General features: G+C 44.2%; 1 protein-coding gene across 9 annotated transcripts in view; it reads left to right on the top strand.

The window, feature by feature from the left end:
* Positions 1–11,704, top strand: part of SOX6 (SRY-box transcription factor 6) — a 373,444-nt gene extending 361,740 nt beyond the window's left edge. For all 9 annotated transcript variants that reach the window (XM_047070868.1, XM_047070866.1, XM_047070864.1 and 6 more), the window contains one exon: positions 6,594–11,704. In XM_047070868.1, the coding sequence (XP_046926824.1) occupies positions 6,594–6,897 (304 nt within the window). In that variant the 3' untranslated portion in view covers positions 6,898–11,704. The remainder of the gene's footprint in view (positions 1–6,593) is intronic.
* Positions 11,705–17,668: the final 5,964 nt, after the last annotated feature.

Genomic DNA, 17,668 nt, shown 5'->3' with positions numbered 1-17,668 from the left:
ATTACTATTCCTTAGGGCCAGCCATAGGTCATTTTTGAGAAAGGGGACCTGATGTTTGGGTAGGGTCAGGCTGGTGGAAAGTAGAGGTAAAGATTCCTGTCTTAGCATAAAGATTAGCATGAACACATGGAGGGAAATGCAGAAATGTTAAACATGTAAAAAATGAAGCTAGCCTAGGAATAATTATTCCTGGCAGTAAAGAAAAGTAAGAGAGGTAGGGTGGGGCAATATTTTGGAAACTCTTGAAAGCCAGGATACTGCAACTATAATTAGCCATGCTCACTTGATTTTGTAGTCTTTTATTATGCTGGTAACAACAATGAGAAAGCAAGACCAGCATGATAGTTAGCTTATGATTTTGCATCCATAGAATCAGTGGTAACTTAAAAGGGGCCTCAGAAGTCATGTACTTCAAGTAGCCAACCATTGTAGGAGTCCTCCCTACGTTCTGCTTGAACTGTTATAGGGCTAGAGAGCTCACCACTTCCCAAGGAAGCTGGTTTCTTTGTGGAACATGTCCTAATGCTAGCCAAGTTCTTTTCTCTTAACTGAGCCATGGTCTACCTTTCTGCTACTTTGTAGATCAGTTCTAATCCTCTTCTTTGGTCCCTTTTCTAGAGTTAGTCTCTTCCTTATTTATAAAGACAGCCATTCAAGCCTTTAAAGATGGTTATATTCACATTCATTCTCCACTATCTTCCCTCTCATATATCTAGTCTCATTATATTTTTTCTTCTCTTAAGTAGGTACCCAACTTTGTCATTTGTTTTCCCCCTCATTCACGAGTTCACTCATTCATTCATTCATTCACTGCATGTATACATTATGGAATGTGCCTCCTGTGGTCCAGGCATTGCTGAAATTTTAGAGCTGTATCAGTGAAAATTCCTGTCCTCATGAAGCTTACGTTCTGGTGGGAGGAATCGGACAGCCAACCAATCAATCAATAAATAAATATCAAATAGTAGTAAGTACCTTAGAACAAAGTAAAGCAGAGAAAAGGTAGGGAATTTCAGGGGATGGAGTATAATTTTAAACAAAGTGGCTACAGAAAGCCTCACTGACAATCTCATACTGGAACCAAAGGCCTGCAGAGTGAGGTAGCAAGCTGCATGGGTCTCTGGGAGAAAAACAAGGCAGCAACTGCAGAGGTCTGGAGGGAAGGTTGTGATTGGCTTTTTCAAGAATTAATGATGTCAGAGTGGTAGGAGCAGCATGGGTAGGAAGGAAAAGTAACAGATGTCAGAGAGGTAGTAGGGAGTCAAACTGTGAAAGGACTTTCAGCCATTGTGAAGACTTTGAATCTGACCCTGAGTGAGGTGGAAAGGCATTGAAGGGTCATAGGCAGAAGAGTACTCTGATCTGACTTGGGTTTTATTTTTTTTTTTAATTTTTTTTTTCAACGTTTATTTATTTTTGGGACAGAGAGAGACAGAGCATGAACGGGGGAGGGGCAGAGAGAGAGGGAGACACAGAATCGGAAACAGGCTCCAGGCTCTGAGCCATCAGCCCAGAGCCCGACGCGGGGCTCGAACTCACGGAGCGCGAGATCGTGACCTGGCTGAAGTCGGACGCTTAACCGACTGCGCCACCCAGGCGCCCCTGACTTGGGTTTTAAAAACGTCATTCTTTCTGCCATCTTGAGTATTGTCTGAAGGAGGCATGGCTGGAATAAGGAGGCAGGCTTTTACAATAAACCAGATTAGAGTTGACGGTGGCCTGGACCAGATTTGTAAAGGTGGAGGGAACAAGAAGTGGAGGGATTCTGGATATATTCCTGATAGCAGACTAATAGGATTTGCTGATGGATTGGATATAGCATTTGAGAGACATGCGGTTGCCAGGGATTGGCTCAAACAGCCAAGGATGAAGCAATCATTAACTAAGATCAGAAAGGCCACGAGAGGAGCAGATCTATGGAGAATGATCAGGAGTTCAGTTTCACATCTGTAAGGTTGAGATGGTAGTTTGACATCCACATTGAATAAGAAGTTATATATATATACATGACTCTGAAATTTAGGAATGTAGTGCCTACCAGGCATCCAAATTTGAGAGTCATCAGCACCTAGATAATATTCGAAGCTGTGGAAAATGGACAAGATCACCAAAGGAATGAATTTAGATAGAGAACAGGTGCAAGAACTGATCCTGGGGTACTTCAGAGCTTAAATGTCAGGTTGATGAGGATGAGGAGGGTGCATCCAGGGACCTAGAAGGAGCAGCTAATGAGATAGGAAGAAGACCAGAAGACAAGGGAAGAAAGCGGTTCCCACAAGGGGAAAAGTGGTCAAATGCTGCTCATGGCATAGGTCAAGTAAGATGAGGACTAAGAACTGACTTTTGAATTTAACAACACAAGATCATTGGTAGTGTGACTTTTACAAGCTATGTTTCATTGAAGTGTTGGGGAGTGATTGAAGTAGACTTAAGAATTTAGTAGAAGAAATGGAGAGAGTGAATATACACAATTTTTCAAAAAAGTTTTGCTTTAAAGGAGATCAGAGAAATAGAGCGGTAGCTGGAGGGGGATTCGGGTGAGTCAAGACAGAGTTTTTGTTGTTTTCTGTTTTTAAAGTGGGAGAGATTATGGCATGTTTATGTGCCAATGGGAATGATCCAAGAAAGAGGGAAAATTGATCATGCAGATGGGAGAGACAATTACTGGAGACAGATCCTTAGTGAGAACAGAGATTCAGTGCACACACGAAAGGGTTGGCCTCCCATTGGATTATGAGTTCATTCAAAATACAGAAAGGCAGGCAGAGAGTTAGGAAAACAGAGATAGATGGGTACATGTGATGATGAGAGCTTTTGAAAAACTTCTTCTGATTACTTCTAATGTCTCCATGAAATGGAAAGTCAGGTCATCAACTAGAGTGAGAATGTGGGAGAAGTTGGACATTTGAGGAGAGTTGAGAAGGTATGAACTAATTATCTAGGAGAGTAGAAGAAGGAGTGGCTTAGGGAATAGTACAACATGATGGCTGAACAGCACCAGAGACCAATTTAAAATTCATGCTCAAAAATTCAGACTAGTAATCATGGAAATGTGCTTTCTGCAGCCAAGTTCAGCTGTGTGGGAGTGGTCACAAGTAGGCAGGGAGTTCAAGATTTGCCATGTAAGAGGAGAGAGTATGTACAAGATAGTGACTAACCACAGAATTGATATTGGGTAAAGAGATAAAGTCAAGGCACAAGAGGGAGAGAGAAGGGCAGTGAAAATTGGTTGAAGAGATCAAGGAATTGTAGATGCTCATAAGGTGGGAGAATTGTTGAATTGTTCTTCTAGAGAAAGAAAACTAGAAAGAGAAGATGTTGTGGTCAGACAGTGGGATATTTAAAATAGAAATTAGGGGGGCGCCTGGGTGACTCAGTCGGTTTAGTGTCTGACCTCGGCTCAGGTCATGAAATCACGGTTTGTGAGTTCGAGCCCCGCGTCAGGCTCTGTGCTGACAGCTCAGAGCCTGGAGTCTGCTTTGGATTCTGTGTCTCCTCCTCTCTCTGCCCCTCCCATGCTTGTGCTCTTTCTTTTTCTGTCTGTCAATAATAAATAAACGTTAAAAATTTTTAAATAGAAATTAGGGTGGGGTTACAGCTGGAAATGACAAGGTCTGCTGATATAGGGAGGAGGCCAGATCATCACAGCAGAGAGGAGGTCACAAAATTGAGAGAGCAGGGTGTTAAAATTACCACCTTTGTAGATAGTGAGACATCAAGAATTACGGCAGGAGTAATGTTGGAGAGCCAGTGGCAGTAAGCCTGGAGCTAACATCGTTAAGGAATGAGGGGGGCTGACCAGGCAAGAAGTAAGTACATAGGGGGTCAGTGAGTGACTTAGTCTGGTATCTCTCTACCACCGGTAGTAGGCTTTTGAATATCATGTGCCTCACCACAGAAAACAAGTTATAGATGTTTTGTTTGTCTCTTTGTCTGTTTTTAATGTTCCATTACCGACTTAATGTCCAAATACTGTACTGTTAAATATGTGGAGCCCAGTTTAGAAGAGTTTGATTCTGATTCATATTGCTAAATAGTTTTCTGATCGTGTGAGCTTGCCATTCTCACCCTTGTCTTGATATCCAGTGGAGAATTTGCAACATGAAGAAAGGGTTCAGCTCCTGGCTGTGGTATGTATATGGCCTTGGACAAACCGTTTAAACTCTCCAAAACTTGGTTGGTTACTTCATCGATAAAAGAGGAGAAGTAATATTTGCCTCTTAGGCTTATTGTGAAGGTCGAAGATAATGTGAAAATATCTAGTCATTGTCCCTAGCACTTAATAGGAGCTCAGTTCAAATGTATTTAGTAAATAACTACATCTAGATATTTTGATTATAAAATACTGCAAAACTGGCCATCTATTCTTTCCGAAAAGAAAATGTCCTTTATGAAAAGAAACTACCACTTGGTAGTTGGTGCATGGTATGTAGAGTTTATGTTATAGATTAGCTCACCAAATTGGGAAATCTGTAAAATGGGTTAATATTGCAATAAAAGTTTTTACTCTACACTCATTATGTGATTAAGGCAAAAATATTTTCATTGCAATTATCCAAGTTCAGTAAAAAATTTAATAAGGCATTCCCTGCCTTGGGCAGGCTAGCATGAAATTTAATTTGTGCTAATTTGCCCAAAAGTTAGGAAGCAGACGTATTCTGTTTTTAGAATTTGATCCTATGAGAGTGAAACCAGTATTTTCTGAGGTGTCTCTATGCATAGATATATATCCTATCATCTCCTTCAGGCGATCAAAGAATCACCATGAGCCTCATAAAAATGGATCAATATCAGGTGCTTAGTATCAACTGGGTACAGGCAGGCTCTATAGAAATCGGGAATTTTTATGAGACATACTGAGCATAGTGTGTTTGTGTATTGAATATCTATAAAGGAAAGAGTGATAGAATTCAAGTCAGGTGACCTAGATTCAAAGGCTGCCGCTGCTGGTTATTGCTTGCTTTTAAGCAAGGCCTTATTTTCTTCTTCTGTAAAGTGGGCATGACAGTACCTCATGGGGTCGTCATGTTAGTTGAATAAGGTAGTATTTGCTATGAAAGTGTCTCTATGTTATGTTGGTCAGAGGTTAAGGAATCCAGATTATGCCTTCTGGGGATAGGAAGAGGTTGTCAAAGATAGCATTATCAGGTATCTCCGAGTGATTCTAGATCATTTCCATCATTTTCCCTTCGACCAGGCTGGAAGACATGCAGGGCTCTTTGAGAAAATTACTCTGGACATGTCAAAGAATCGCTGGTAACTGAGCCACTTCTTCATGGATTGAGGGTATTTTTCCATTAGACTGAGGTGGTTAGAGAGTTTCAATGATATTTTAGAGGGTCCATAAGAACCATTCAAGAGAAGGACTGGCCTGAAGTGTCGTGAGTGTTAAAAGGTGAGAGGACCTTCCAAGACTTCCCTGACCCCAGCTCTCATAAATATCTGGAAACTGAAGCTCAGAAAGGATAGTCAGCAGAAAGGAGCCTGCCAGTACCCAGTTGATACTAAGCACCTGATATTGATCCATTTTTTATGACACTTATGGTGATTTTTTGATTGCCTGAAGGAGAAGATAGAGGAATATATATCCACGCATAGAGACACCTCAGAAAATACTGGTTTCACTCTCATAGAATCAAATTCTATGACATGAGTTTACATTGTAATTACTGTCCATTAAGGTCGAGGAACACTTGGTAAGTATTTCACCCATGAGAATATTGTTTCAGTCATAGTCTCTGAGTGAGGTAGTAGGTCTTCAGTTCTTTCAACCCATTACAATGCCTCAAGGGAGATTGAGAGGCAGATAGCCATGTGTCCCTGTAGAGGGAGAAACTGACCTTCATAAAGGGTTTGGTAAGTGTATTTGAACTAGAGTACCATTGTGACCCGGCCTTGACACCTGCTGGCATCCAGGATGAGGCAATGGGTGTTATTCTGATAGGCTCCCTGCACTTCACTCCTGACTCCTCCAACCCAGCTCCAGCCCAGACATCCAACATGATCCTTCCATGATAATGAAAACAGAAGCTCCTTAAAGGAGCATCCTTACAAGTTCAGCCACAGAAATAGGTAGATATTTGCATGGATACCAAATCTATGCTTTGCTAAATCTGACTCCCTGGGACACACTTGATCCTTTCTCGTCTTGATCTTCCCTTTGTACAGTTCTCAAACCAAGGCGGAGACACAAGCCTGCTTACCGGTGTCATTAAAATATGTCTAATGCTGCGGATCTTAAGAAATGATCTCACATGTAACTTTGTGGAATTGACTACAGCATTTGTTTCAAATGCACTTCAAATGCCAAGTGTTAGTCGAGCTTTGCCATATTTGTAATGCTGTAAGAACCCTGCTTTTAGGTTTCGAGACCGTCAATAAGTTGCTCCATTGTATTGCTTACTGCCCAACCATAGCATCAGGGCGATTTGCAGGACTCCTCCAGGGAGCACCTTTGTCACGTTTTGTCATTTGCTTAGAATGTCAACAGAGCCCCCTTTTGGAATGTGTGGGAGATGAATGCCAATGCCACACGGAAGAACATGTATACAGATATTTCCCCCTGTTTCATTTTATTTTTTGAATCTATACAGGCAACAGCCTCAGATTCCAATCACCACAGGAACAGGTGTTGTGTATCCTGGTGCTATTACTATGGCAACTACCACACCGTCACCTCAGATGACATCTGACTGCTCTAGCACCTCGGCCAGCCCAGAGCCCAGCCTCCCAGTCATCCAGAGCACTTATGGTATGAAGACAGACGGCGGAAGCCTAGCTGGAAACGAAATGATTAATGGAGAGGATGAAATGGAAATGTATGACGACTATGAAGATGACCCCAAATCAGACTATAGCAGTGAAAATGAAGCCCCGGAAGCTGTCAGTGCCAACTGAGGAGTGTTTGTTTGCTGAATTAAAATACTTTGACATTTCACCTCCCCTCCCCCAACAAAAAGTTCTTAAAGAGCCCGCATGCATTTGTGGCTCCACAATTACATCAGCAGAATGGTCTTAATTGTTTCGTAAAGTGTGAGACAGATTAAGTTTTTCCTGATTTTTCATGAACTTGAGTTTTTGTCGTTATTGTTATTGTTGTTGTTGTTGTTTTTTTAATTTAGGTGAAGACATATTAAATATGAGACACCAGGACTTGAAAACTTATCTCAACCCATAGCTGTCTTACAAGTCTTATATTTTTGTCTTACTTTTTTTTTTTTCTTTTGGATGTTGATAAAGGTTTAAGTTACTGTTTTAGATGGGGTTAAACATTCTCACTCAGGTATGCTGTGCCGGCCTACAGGTTGTGAATGTGTTTTTATTCTGAATTCTTTTAGAGAACAACTAAGGATTTCCTATCGTGAAACAGAACCAGTCCACAGCGTGCGCAGCTGCGTGCAGAGCATATTCAAAAGGCCTCAGAATTCCATTGTTTCCACGTGTAGAGTTCAACTCTGAATGTGCCAAACTTTTTCATAACTTTTGAATCTTAATATTTTGAAAGTCTTAAAGGAGACACTGCAAAGTCTTAGACAATCTTTGGCATCTTAAGATAACACAACAAACCACACATTTTTCTTTTCCAGAAAATGGTAAAGTACTCAGGAATCTGGAGACAAGATATTGTAAGGAATGAACAAGGTTGCCACAGTGCAGGTACCCAATTGTGTTTGCCTCTTGACGTGCCATCCACGTGTGACGCGTTATACCGCGCGCGCACCAGAGCGATCACCACACCAGATACCAACCTGGTGGTCTTCTCTGCCTGAGACCACCTCTCACTACATCCATTATCCCTTTGCCTTTTAACCCTGACATTCAGTCTTAACACATTTTCTCTTAAATTATTCATTCCAGAATGTCAAGGGTCCACTTACTATTTATTTGAAAAAAAAATGTTTGTGGCATTAATTTAATAATTCTTGTTTTTCACCCTCCTTTCCTGAAGACCTTTTCAGCCCCTTTCACCTCCTTCTCCGGCTAGACACAAAAGATGCACACAGTGATTTTATGTCCCCAGCGCATCTGGACGCATTTCTGAAACAAGATACTATTCAATACTTCTACTGGTTTTCAATGTAAACGTATATCTGGCTGCAGGGCTGTGTGTTTGGATACAGGTGTGAGGTCTTACACTTCAACAGATACGCCCCCGAGGTTCTCTGTGACCTCAGAAGCTTTGCCAGAATCCCCTCTAATTCAGTTGAGCAGCAGTGGTAGGATCTGCGTCAGCGGTGTTTCCCCCAAATGCCATTCAGCAGCAAGGGTCAGCAGTGGTGACCGCCAGGCAGGAGAGTCCTGCAGCCAAACCCAAAACCCAAGGTTGTGGACCATGGAGGAGGCTACAGTGATGCTGTCACGGGCTGGCATCTTCGCACGGAGTTGCCTTGTCACATCTGGTGCATCTAGGGAGTTTTCGTTGTTGTTGTTGTTTTGTTTTTTGGGGTTTTTTTTTTGCAAAATCCCCAGGATGCAAGAAGCCACATGACAGCCTCCAGGCAAAGATAGAAGGCAAATAGTCATGATACATCCAGAGAATGAAAGAAAACCATAGGGAAGGAGAAGGAGGGGAAATACATTCCCTATATGGGATGTTCCTACTGTTAACTCTGGGGAACGGACGACTTCTGGGGCAGCAGCTGAGCTCCTCTGGCTCACTCCCTCCCTCCATCCATGGCCACATGGGGGGCATGCCTCCCTGTGAACCAGATTAACTGCACTGGTCACACAAGGATTTCTCTGGAGATGTGCTGATGGGCTGGGAGGCAGTGAGGTTTCATTCCCCATCTCTTAACTCCAGGGAGCTCGGCCATGCCATTTTGACCTTCCTGAAACCAGGACTGACTGACTGTGGGGTGGGGGAGGGCCTCACCCGGAGTGGTTCAATGGGAAAATGTCAGTTAATGGGACAGTTCACTTCATGGGACAACCCAGAATCTCACCACCAGGACATAGGAACGGCCCCATCAGATTTCTTGAGCCATTTTGTCACTTGGAAGAAAATAGTGTACCTTCATATTTATTTAAAGAGTGCTCAAGGCCATACCTAATAGCAATAAATAGGTCTAGCCAAGATGTTACTGGCTATGTCATTAGCTGGGAGTGCTCTCCATAAGCTGATTAAGGTACTGATAGGAATGTTTTGTTCTTAGTATTGGTTGGGGATTGGAATTTTGTTTTTGTACATTTATTTCAAATGAGGAGGAGGTCATTTTTTTCTCAAAAGAAATGAATATTTATTATTGTTTTACTGATTTCTGTTGATTATATATACCTCTCCTCCTCACTTCATTCTCACGTTTTTTCCTTTCTCTTGGACTCTTGCGTTTGCTGTCTCCTCCTCTCTCTTCCTTTTTAATTTTGTCGCATAGGTAGAGTGCTGTATGGCTAGCATTGTATTGTATGTAATTAATTTTGCACAAAGGCAAACATTTAGAATAGTAGGTTAATTTTGTTTGTTTTTTATGACCATGCCAAAATAATATTCTGGGCTGGTGGAGAACAAAGGACTGTTCTTTAGGACTGAAACTTGATTTTGCTTGTAGTTAAAAAAAAAAAAAAGAAAAAGAAAAAAAAACAACAAAAAACACACACTCACAGATGTTGTTTCGTAAGTGTTATAAGCACTGGATATAAATGGTATTTTTTATCACTTCTGACTAATGTGAAACTTGTACGAAAACTACACGAACAAAAGTCATCTGTTTCGACTCGTGTGGGCTTGCCTCACAGTTGCCGGATTTGAGTCATTTTTATGTCTTGTTATTTCATTTATTTATGCAAAATACATGTGTGTATGAACACTTTGTTTTAGCTCCAGCTCTGCCTCAGTACTGGGGTGCAGTCACTTCTGGCCATGTTCTTAAAAGTGAAAGGCTATTCAGGAATGATCTGATTGCAAACGCCTCTTTCATTGGGTCAAACGGCGATGCTGTATTTGAATCTAAATTCTGTGCATAAGCAGTTTACTCTATTTATTAGCCAAGTTTGGCTCTAAATATCCATGGAAATTAAGAATGACAATCATAGGGGATCACTTCGTTTTATTTTCAGTGGGGCTTAAACAAAGTTTTTATGACTCTACCATCTCATTTTAGATTTTTCTAATTGTGTAAATATAACATAGAAATAGAATTTATTTTTGGTTCATGAATACGTAGTGAGATATAAGTTACGTATTTCCTTTTTGTTCTCTCTCCGTATACGTTGGTCCAGACTAGAAGTTGACGAGTCAGTGTACCTCATGGGGATAGTGAACTAGCAGCCGCAGTGAGAGAGCAGTGTTCCACCCGCAGCTTGGGAAGCAAAACCCTTCACTCGGGTTCCCAGGCAGTTTAGAACCCACTGTCCACAGGCTCAGACTTTTACTTATTTTTTTCTCATAGAAAGTCGATGAATTGATTATACTAAATTTCCAGTACAGCTGGGGAAGAGTCAATTTGCTTTTGTAAGTCCACATAAATCTTCTAAGGTAGTTCTGTGACCATTTACTAGCAAGAAGCATGAATGCCTCCGAGATTGACCATTAATAAAAGTCCTACCATGCCAATTAGATTAAAGAATGCTAATCAACTGTTTTCAGTGCTTCCTATTTCACAGTATCTTCAAATCAAAGAGAAACCATCTCCATGTTGTTAAGGAACTTACAGGATCAAGATTTTCCTTGTCACTTAGGATAGGGACACTGGCGCACAATCCTCTCCTAAAAAAAAATGGACCATATGGGACAGGAAGGAAGGAAGGAAGGAAGAAAAGAAGGAAGGAAGGCAGAGAAAGGAAGGGAGAGAGAAAGAAAAGGGCAATCCATGGACAGGAGCAGCCAGGCAGGCGGTTTCTCTATTTCCTTGGCAGAGGCGATGCAGTACCTTCTCCAGGAAGGTAAGAAAGTTATGTCGTTTTCACGTGTATTCAGCTCAGTCTTCCAGGAGCACATCAGTTTGCTTCATTTGGTGTTTGAGACTCGCCAGCCTTGTCCTCAGGCCCGATTCATGATGCCAGGGTCCTGACACAGTCTCCCAGGCCAAGTTCTAAATTGAGGTGTGGGCTCACAGTGCTGTTGAGCTTGTCAAATTCTGGCCTCCCCTGCACATTAGCCCCACTGGAGCCTGGGGTGTTTGAAAAGGGTGTGATCACTCTAGGGCTGAAATTAAAGGCTTCTTTCTTTTCCTTATGAAGCCGGGCTGCTTCTTCGGAGCACACCCTCCCAAGCCAGGAGCACCAGGCACTAGCTGAAAGCAGGGATTATTCCGAGGAAGCCCATCTACCCCCAGTAGGAAGGCAGCCTGGTCACTTGAACACCACAGGCAGAGGCTGCTTCTCCCAATTTACTCATTCTGCAAAGAGCTGACCTCGACCTACTCATTAGGGAAAGGAGAAAGGATCACTTAGTAGTTTTAAACCATATGAGAAGTCCTGTTCCAAGTGCCAACGACTACAACGAATGCAGCTAGAGGAATGTATTGAAATTATTACTGGGTCTTCCTTTCTAATGAGAAAAATGACAAAAATGGTTGCTGTAGCCTTGCCTGATTTTGTACACGTTTGTCCAAGGACTGAGTTGGCACTGAAGCTCACTTCTCAAAGTATAATAATATTGTATGACCTCATCTGTCCCTTTACAGAAGCACCTGCATCATTTCCTTAAGCCATCTGCCCCCTGACATGTCTTCTTCCTTAATAAACAACTTCTATCTGTTACTCCTGCTGATGACGTTCTGTTTCTGATGCCATATACTGTTGAGCGTAACCCTCTGCTAATATCGTTGCAAATATCGATACGCAAACACATTTCCTTTTCACCCCCATCCCATCTTTCCTTCTGGGGACAGATTGCTTTCCAAAAGCTCATGAACAAGTAGTGGGAATGCTGGTACCTTTGGGGCAGGGCTAGAGGAGGGGGTGGGGGTGGGGGACAGAAAGGTAATGCTGAGTTCAGATACTCTTCCGATTGGAGTCCGTGGCTATATGAACGCTTGACGGTAACTCAGTGACATATCTTGCTCAGTAGTTTCTTATTCCTGAAGAACCACAAGCATAAGGTGAGGCCTCAGTGCTGGTGCTCTTGGAGTATGGGGAATGTGCAAATATTTAACTGTTTTGTATGCTGCACATTGCAGATCTGCTCATGTGCATTCTCCGTTCGTCTTCCTTTGTCATACGTGTTTTTGCTTTTTTTTTTTTTTTTTGGAAAGTGCAGTCTTTATTGTACCCTTCTTCAGCTTGTAGCAAATTAGAATGCTTAGCATTTATGTTCATTCATTATTGTATTTGCCATGTAAAATTTTTATTACCTTAGACAAGCTTATAAGCTGTTACTACATAACTTATCTTACTGTAACTCTTTTATTTCCCGACCTTGTAATTTGTTTGTGATGTATATTGTGAGATTGTATTCTATGTTAATTTAATCAGCACAATTCACTGACATGCTGGACTGACATGCTGGCTGCTGTTTCAAAGTGTAAAGTTTGTGTAGGGCTGTTGGGACAACTGTGGCTTGTTGTTGAGGTACTGTGCAACACTGCGGGTGTGGCCCTTACGATGCTAAGGGCATTCACTACACCCTCGAGCAAATTTAACTGCAGATTTTCTTTGTAGAAATTCTATGTATACCGCAGGTACCTACTTGGCCCATGGCTGGTAACTATTTGGGCGATTAGAAAAACAAGAAAACAAAAACCATAAAAACTAGTGTCTATTGCTGCTTTGAATATGTTTGAAAGTCTGAAAATGTAAATAATTTATCAAAAAAAAAATCTTGTACAGTCCAGTGTAAAGTTTTTAAATGACCTTAAGGGTTACCATCACATCTCTCTCACACTCTCCTCTTAATCATGGAAAAAAAAGTTTGCTAAGGATTAAAGAAATGGGGGAAAAAAGAATATCTTCAAATTTAAAGGAATGAATCATTGTTCTTAGCTTTGTTGCATACACACATCTCTTGGATTTCGTTGTGCAGTATTGACGTGAGATAAAACTCAACATTGAATAATCTTTCAGTGGTACTTTTCAAAGTCTTCCCCTCCTCTGCCTCATAATTAAGGGAAAAGACAAAATTGAAAGACGCACTGTCTTTATCTATCCTGGTGTATGTTGGCACCTTAGCTACTTTTTTTTTTCTTTTTGCACAAGGTGCTTTCCTGATATGTTAAACATGCCATCTTTGGGTGATAATGTATATGCCATGAAGGGGCCCCGGCCCCTCAGGGGAGTGTCTATAAGAACCTGCCTATTTATGCTCATTTACCTCAAGACTGTCCTCTCTACCCTTAATCTAGTCGTCATCACTCCATCTTTTGTACTGCTGTTGACACTTACAAATTAAAGATAAATTTTGTTTTATGACCTCTGTGTACGGCCTTGTCTGTGCCCTGCAAAGTGTTCCCGCCATGGAGCCCGGTAAGCCCCAGGCTTGCCCCCACCTGCTGCTGGAGCCTGCAGAGCTCTCCCTCTCCCTGCCCCTGCTTCTGCCCTGCTGGGAGGTAGGTCCCAGAAAGCCTCCAAACCCCTGAGAGCCTGGAAAGACTTGCCTGCTTTTTTCATTGTGGAGCATACACTGCTGTAGCAGGAAATGCTTGTGGATTGAGACGGTAGGAACAGGATCCAAGGTGGATTTTTGTCAAGAGAAGATGAGAGAGAATGTCACTTCCTATTTGCCTGACTTCTGCATGACAGTGAAACAGTTTATAGAAGCTCCCAGCATCCTGGGGTATGAACAAATCTCAAGGGCCAGCCTCTCATCTGACACCAGCCTCCACAAGCCCAGCAGCCAAGAGTGGAAAATGCCACACTTCTGGAACCTTTGCCTCCACGGTGGTTGGGAGCAGTTGGCTGATTATTTCTCAGTCGCTTCTGCCTCGGAGGAGGAGAGCTCCCATCCCGTTGTGCAGACCGGAGCTGGACCCGGCTGGAAACTCTGCTCCAAATGATACCCGCTCCTAAGAGTCTAAGGGATGGAGGTGGGGTAGTGGGCTGAAGCGAGCCAGCCCAGCAAGGAGACTGGCCAAACCAGCCCCACCAGTGCTGTGGATGCCAGAGGTTAGTTACCAACACCCGAAGAGAGAAACAAAGGGTGGGGTGGGGGTGGGGGGTGGCCAGCAACTTCTTTTTTGGTATTTCCTATGAAAACTAAGTCGTTGGAGAAACGACAAGGATTTGTGGAACTTTTCTTTATCACAATCAAATCGTAAGTTTGGTACAGCTGTTAGAAGGCCTGAAAGCTTAACTTTCCACGGCCCTCCTTCCTGGTGTGGGTCCTTCAAAGGCCTGGTAAACAGAGGGCAATGCTGTGGAGTCAAACCAACCTGGCTCTGCCACTTGCCTGCTGTGTGATCTTCCCCAAGCGACTCCAGAGTTTTCTCCTCTGGAAAATGGGGTGAGAATCCCTACCTCTCAGGGTTGGGGGAATTAAATAGCACGAACAGGCCTGCACACAGAGCACATGGAGAAAGCCTGCCTCCGTTGATCAGAGGATGTCTGAGCCGGGGGGGGGGGGGTGAGCATCAGTGTCACTGGCGGAGCAGAGTGAGGGGCTTGCCTGAGGCCTAACTTCCTGGTCACAGATGGTCACACAACCTTCCTCGCAGCTGGCGCCTGGGGCCCCAGGTGTTCTCCTTCCCAGGGCATCCTTGCTACTGCCTCGGGTCTTCTTTCTAAAACACAGATCTGCTCCGTCTCCCCTCTCTTCTCCTCTCCTAAAGTCTCCCGGCTCTCCAGAGCTGACCGGGCCAAATCCAAACTTTCTCCCCACACGGTCCTCCGTCTGCACACCTGCTGGCCTTGTTTTCTGCCCAACACGCCTGCAGCTTCTCACCCTGCCCTCGCACCCCTCAGCCTGTCCTCCTCCCTGGGGCTCTCACTTCTCCCTTCACGTGGATACATCTGTCCCCTTGTCTCTTTGGGGAATTCCCACTCGTCTCTCAAACCTCACCCTAGATACCACCACCTCATCAGGCCTTGCCCCGTTTGCCAGTTTCAGGCTCTCCCTCAGGGCTCCCAGGGCACATCGAAAGGACCTCTAGGACCGAGTTTCCTGCATTGTAACAATTTGTTTCTGTGTCTATCTTTTCTGCTAGATGACGGGCTCCTGAAACCAAGGACTGTGCCTTGGCCCTCCCAGCTTCCAGCACAGTGCTTGGCGTATAGTAAGTGCTCAATGCTGTTTGTGGAATTAATGTGTGAATGGTGGCAACCTGGCCTCCGTGCGTGGTCTAGATGCCTGTGATTATCAGGGTCTTAGATGGTGGGGATGAGGGAGCCTGTGGGAGTACCTTGGCACTAGTCTGTTTATCTGGAGGAAAATCTTAGCTAAAACATCTCTGATCATTTTGTGGGAGCCATTGCCAGTCAGCGTGATGGGTTTTCCCGGTCAGGCATTAAGAGCCCCCATGCTTTGGGAAGGACCCACACTATTGGACGGTCAAGTTTCCAAGCCCAGAGCCACCGCTCTGTCCTTCCTGTGGGTATCGGAAGGACAGACCAGAAAGAGGAAGTTTTATCGGTTTGCCCTACTCTTCCTTTGACATCGAGGGATCTAAGAATGCCCTCCACTCTGCCCAGGTTCCAGGGGTACTGGGATGCCTGGCCCCTGGGCCCTCATCGTGGGAAGAGAGGGAAACGTAGCTGCTCTACCTGCTGAGGAGAGCAAGGCAGTGGCCGTGCAAGGTGTTCCCTTGGTATTCTCTCCCTCTTTGACCGAAGAAACCCATGGTCCAGGGAATAAACGGCTCCTCCCCTTACTAGTGCTCTGGAGTCTTGCGTCCTCAAGATGTGACCACAGATCAGCAGCAGCAGCATCACCTGAGACATAGGACAGCACCACGTGGGCCCCCTTGAGTAGCAGGGTCTGGCACGCAAAACACGCTGATAACAATTACCCACCTCTTCTTAGTCAACAGTGCACCATGGGATGGAGGAGTTAAGAATTTTTGTCCTCATGTGACCCAGTGTCACACAGAGATTAAGTGGCAGTGCCAGAATGCACACTCGTTCTAATTCGAAACGCGGCTGATGTATTGCACACGGCTCCCAGTAGTCCCTGGGGATTGCCTGTAGTGGTGTGGCCCCGGGTCTCGACCGCGAGTACCGCCGGGTGTCACAGGCTGTATCACCGTGGGAACACTCGGGCATACAGAGGGACAGCGGCCTCTGATATTTCCAACACTCTAATTCCCTGCTGTGGCTCAGCCTTGGTGACCGGCCCTGACTGAGGTCCAAGAAAGACCCAGGCCAATAGGATAACTCACTTAAGCCCTTGTTCCACAGCCCCCTCTGTCCTTTGTCCACCTACCGCCAAGTAGCTGTTGAGAAGATCGGCAAGGAATTAAGTGTGTGGATTCTGGGAGTGGGAGAGACAGAGGGAGATACCCAGTAAAGAGAGTGATCAGGAAAGGTGTCTGAGCCACCTGTCACCTTGGCATTAGATCCTAGAATCATATGTGGATTATTCATTCGCTAGGCTTTATAAACCCACCCCCTGGCAGGCAAGACTGACCTTGCCCCATCTCTCCTCAGTCACTAAGACTGTGAGCTCTGTCTCTGTGACCCGCTCTAATAGTTTATCCAGTTTCCACCCCGTCCTCCATTCCCACCCTACCCCGTCTTCACTGCCGCACAGAGGGGTCCTCCTCTCAGAGTCAGTCATGGCATAAAACACACATGGCAAAGCCCAAACCGTGTGCACTCCTGCAGGCTTTTCCTGATGCACGCTGGCCCCGATCCACCTTGCCGGTCCACAGCCCATCATGCTGCCAGCGTGGGCACATTGCACATTCACCTGTTCACGCCATGCTCTGAATTGTCTCCATGTCCCTGGAGGTTCCTCTCTCTCTTCTCCAGCCACCATCACCTCGCATACATCAGAGCTCAGCCTGAATGTCACCCCCTGTGGGAAACTTCCTTATACCCAGAAAGTGAGAATTGCACCGACGCGATACGATTGCATTTGTCACGTGTCACATGCCAGCCCTGGCACGTAGCAGGTACCTAACAAATGTGTGTCTTTACGAAGAAATGAAAGAATGAATTCTTTCTCTTTGAGTTCAAAGTATTCCAGGCTCTGCCACTGGCTATTTTTTTTAAGCCTGCTCTCCTAACTCCATGGCTTCTAGATCTCTACATTTATCAGACTGTCAATGTGTTTCCCCACGTCTTTGGGCTTTTGGTCAGTTCATGCCCCTGTTTCAATTGTCCTTCCCCCCCCCCCCCCCGTATCCTTCTTTCCTTTAAGGTCCAACTCAAAGTCTGTCTCCTTCGACAACCATGACAAAATCCTAAGAGCAGAAATACTACCAGCATTCCATTTGGCCTTGACCCACAGCTCTGAATATTGGGTCTTCTTTTCTCCATTTCATAGAAAAGAAACGGAAACACACAGAAGTCAAGTGGCTTGGTCAGGGTCTCCCAGTTGGTCAGAATGGATTCTTCCACCTCTCAGATTTCTCCAGCCCAGAGTGAATCTTTCTTTCCCTCTAGTTTCTCAACCGTTTTTTCTTCCCACTATCACTACTCAAGGGGCCTCTTTAGACATCCCTTCCACAGCCTCCCACCCTTCAAGAAATGTAAATACCACAAAATACTATCTGCTTGTGTACTCTATTGATATCTGTGCTTTATTCATTAAAAAAAAAAAAAAAGATTTATCACCCCCTAAGAACCAACCTTTCCCTCT

Source organism: Lynx rufus, unplaced genomic scaffold (genome assembly GCF_022079265.1).
Source record: "Lynx rufus isolate CCGP_SWC_20201006 ecotype Redwood Valley unplaced genomic scaffold, mLynRuf1.p SCAF_9, whole genome shotgun sequence".
Taxonomy (NCBI): domain Eukaryota; kingdom Metazoa; phylum Chordata; class Mammalia; order Carnivora; family Felidae; genus Lynx; species Lynx rufus.
Note: the sequence above shows the minus strand (reverse complement) of the source record. Positions and strands in the feature narration are given on the sequence as shown.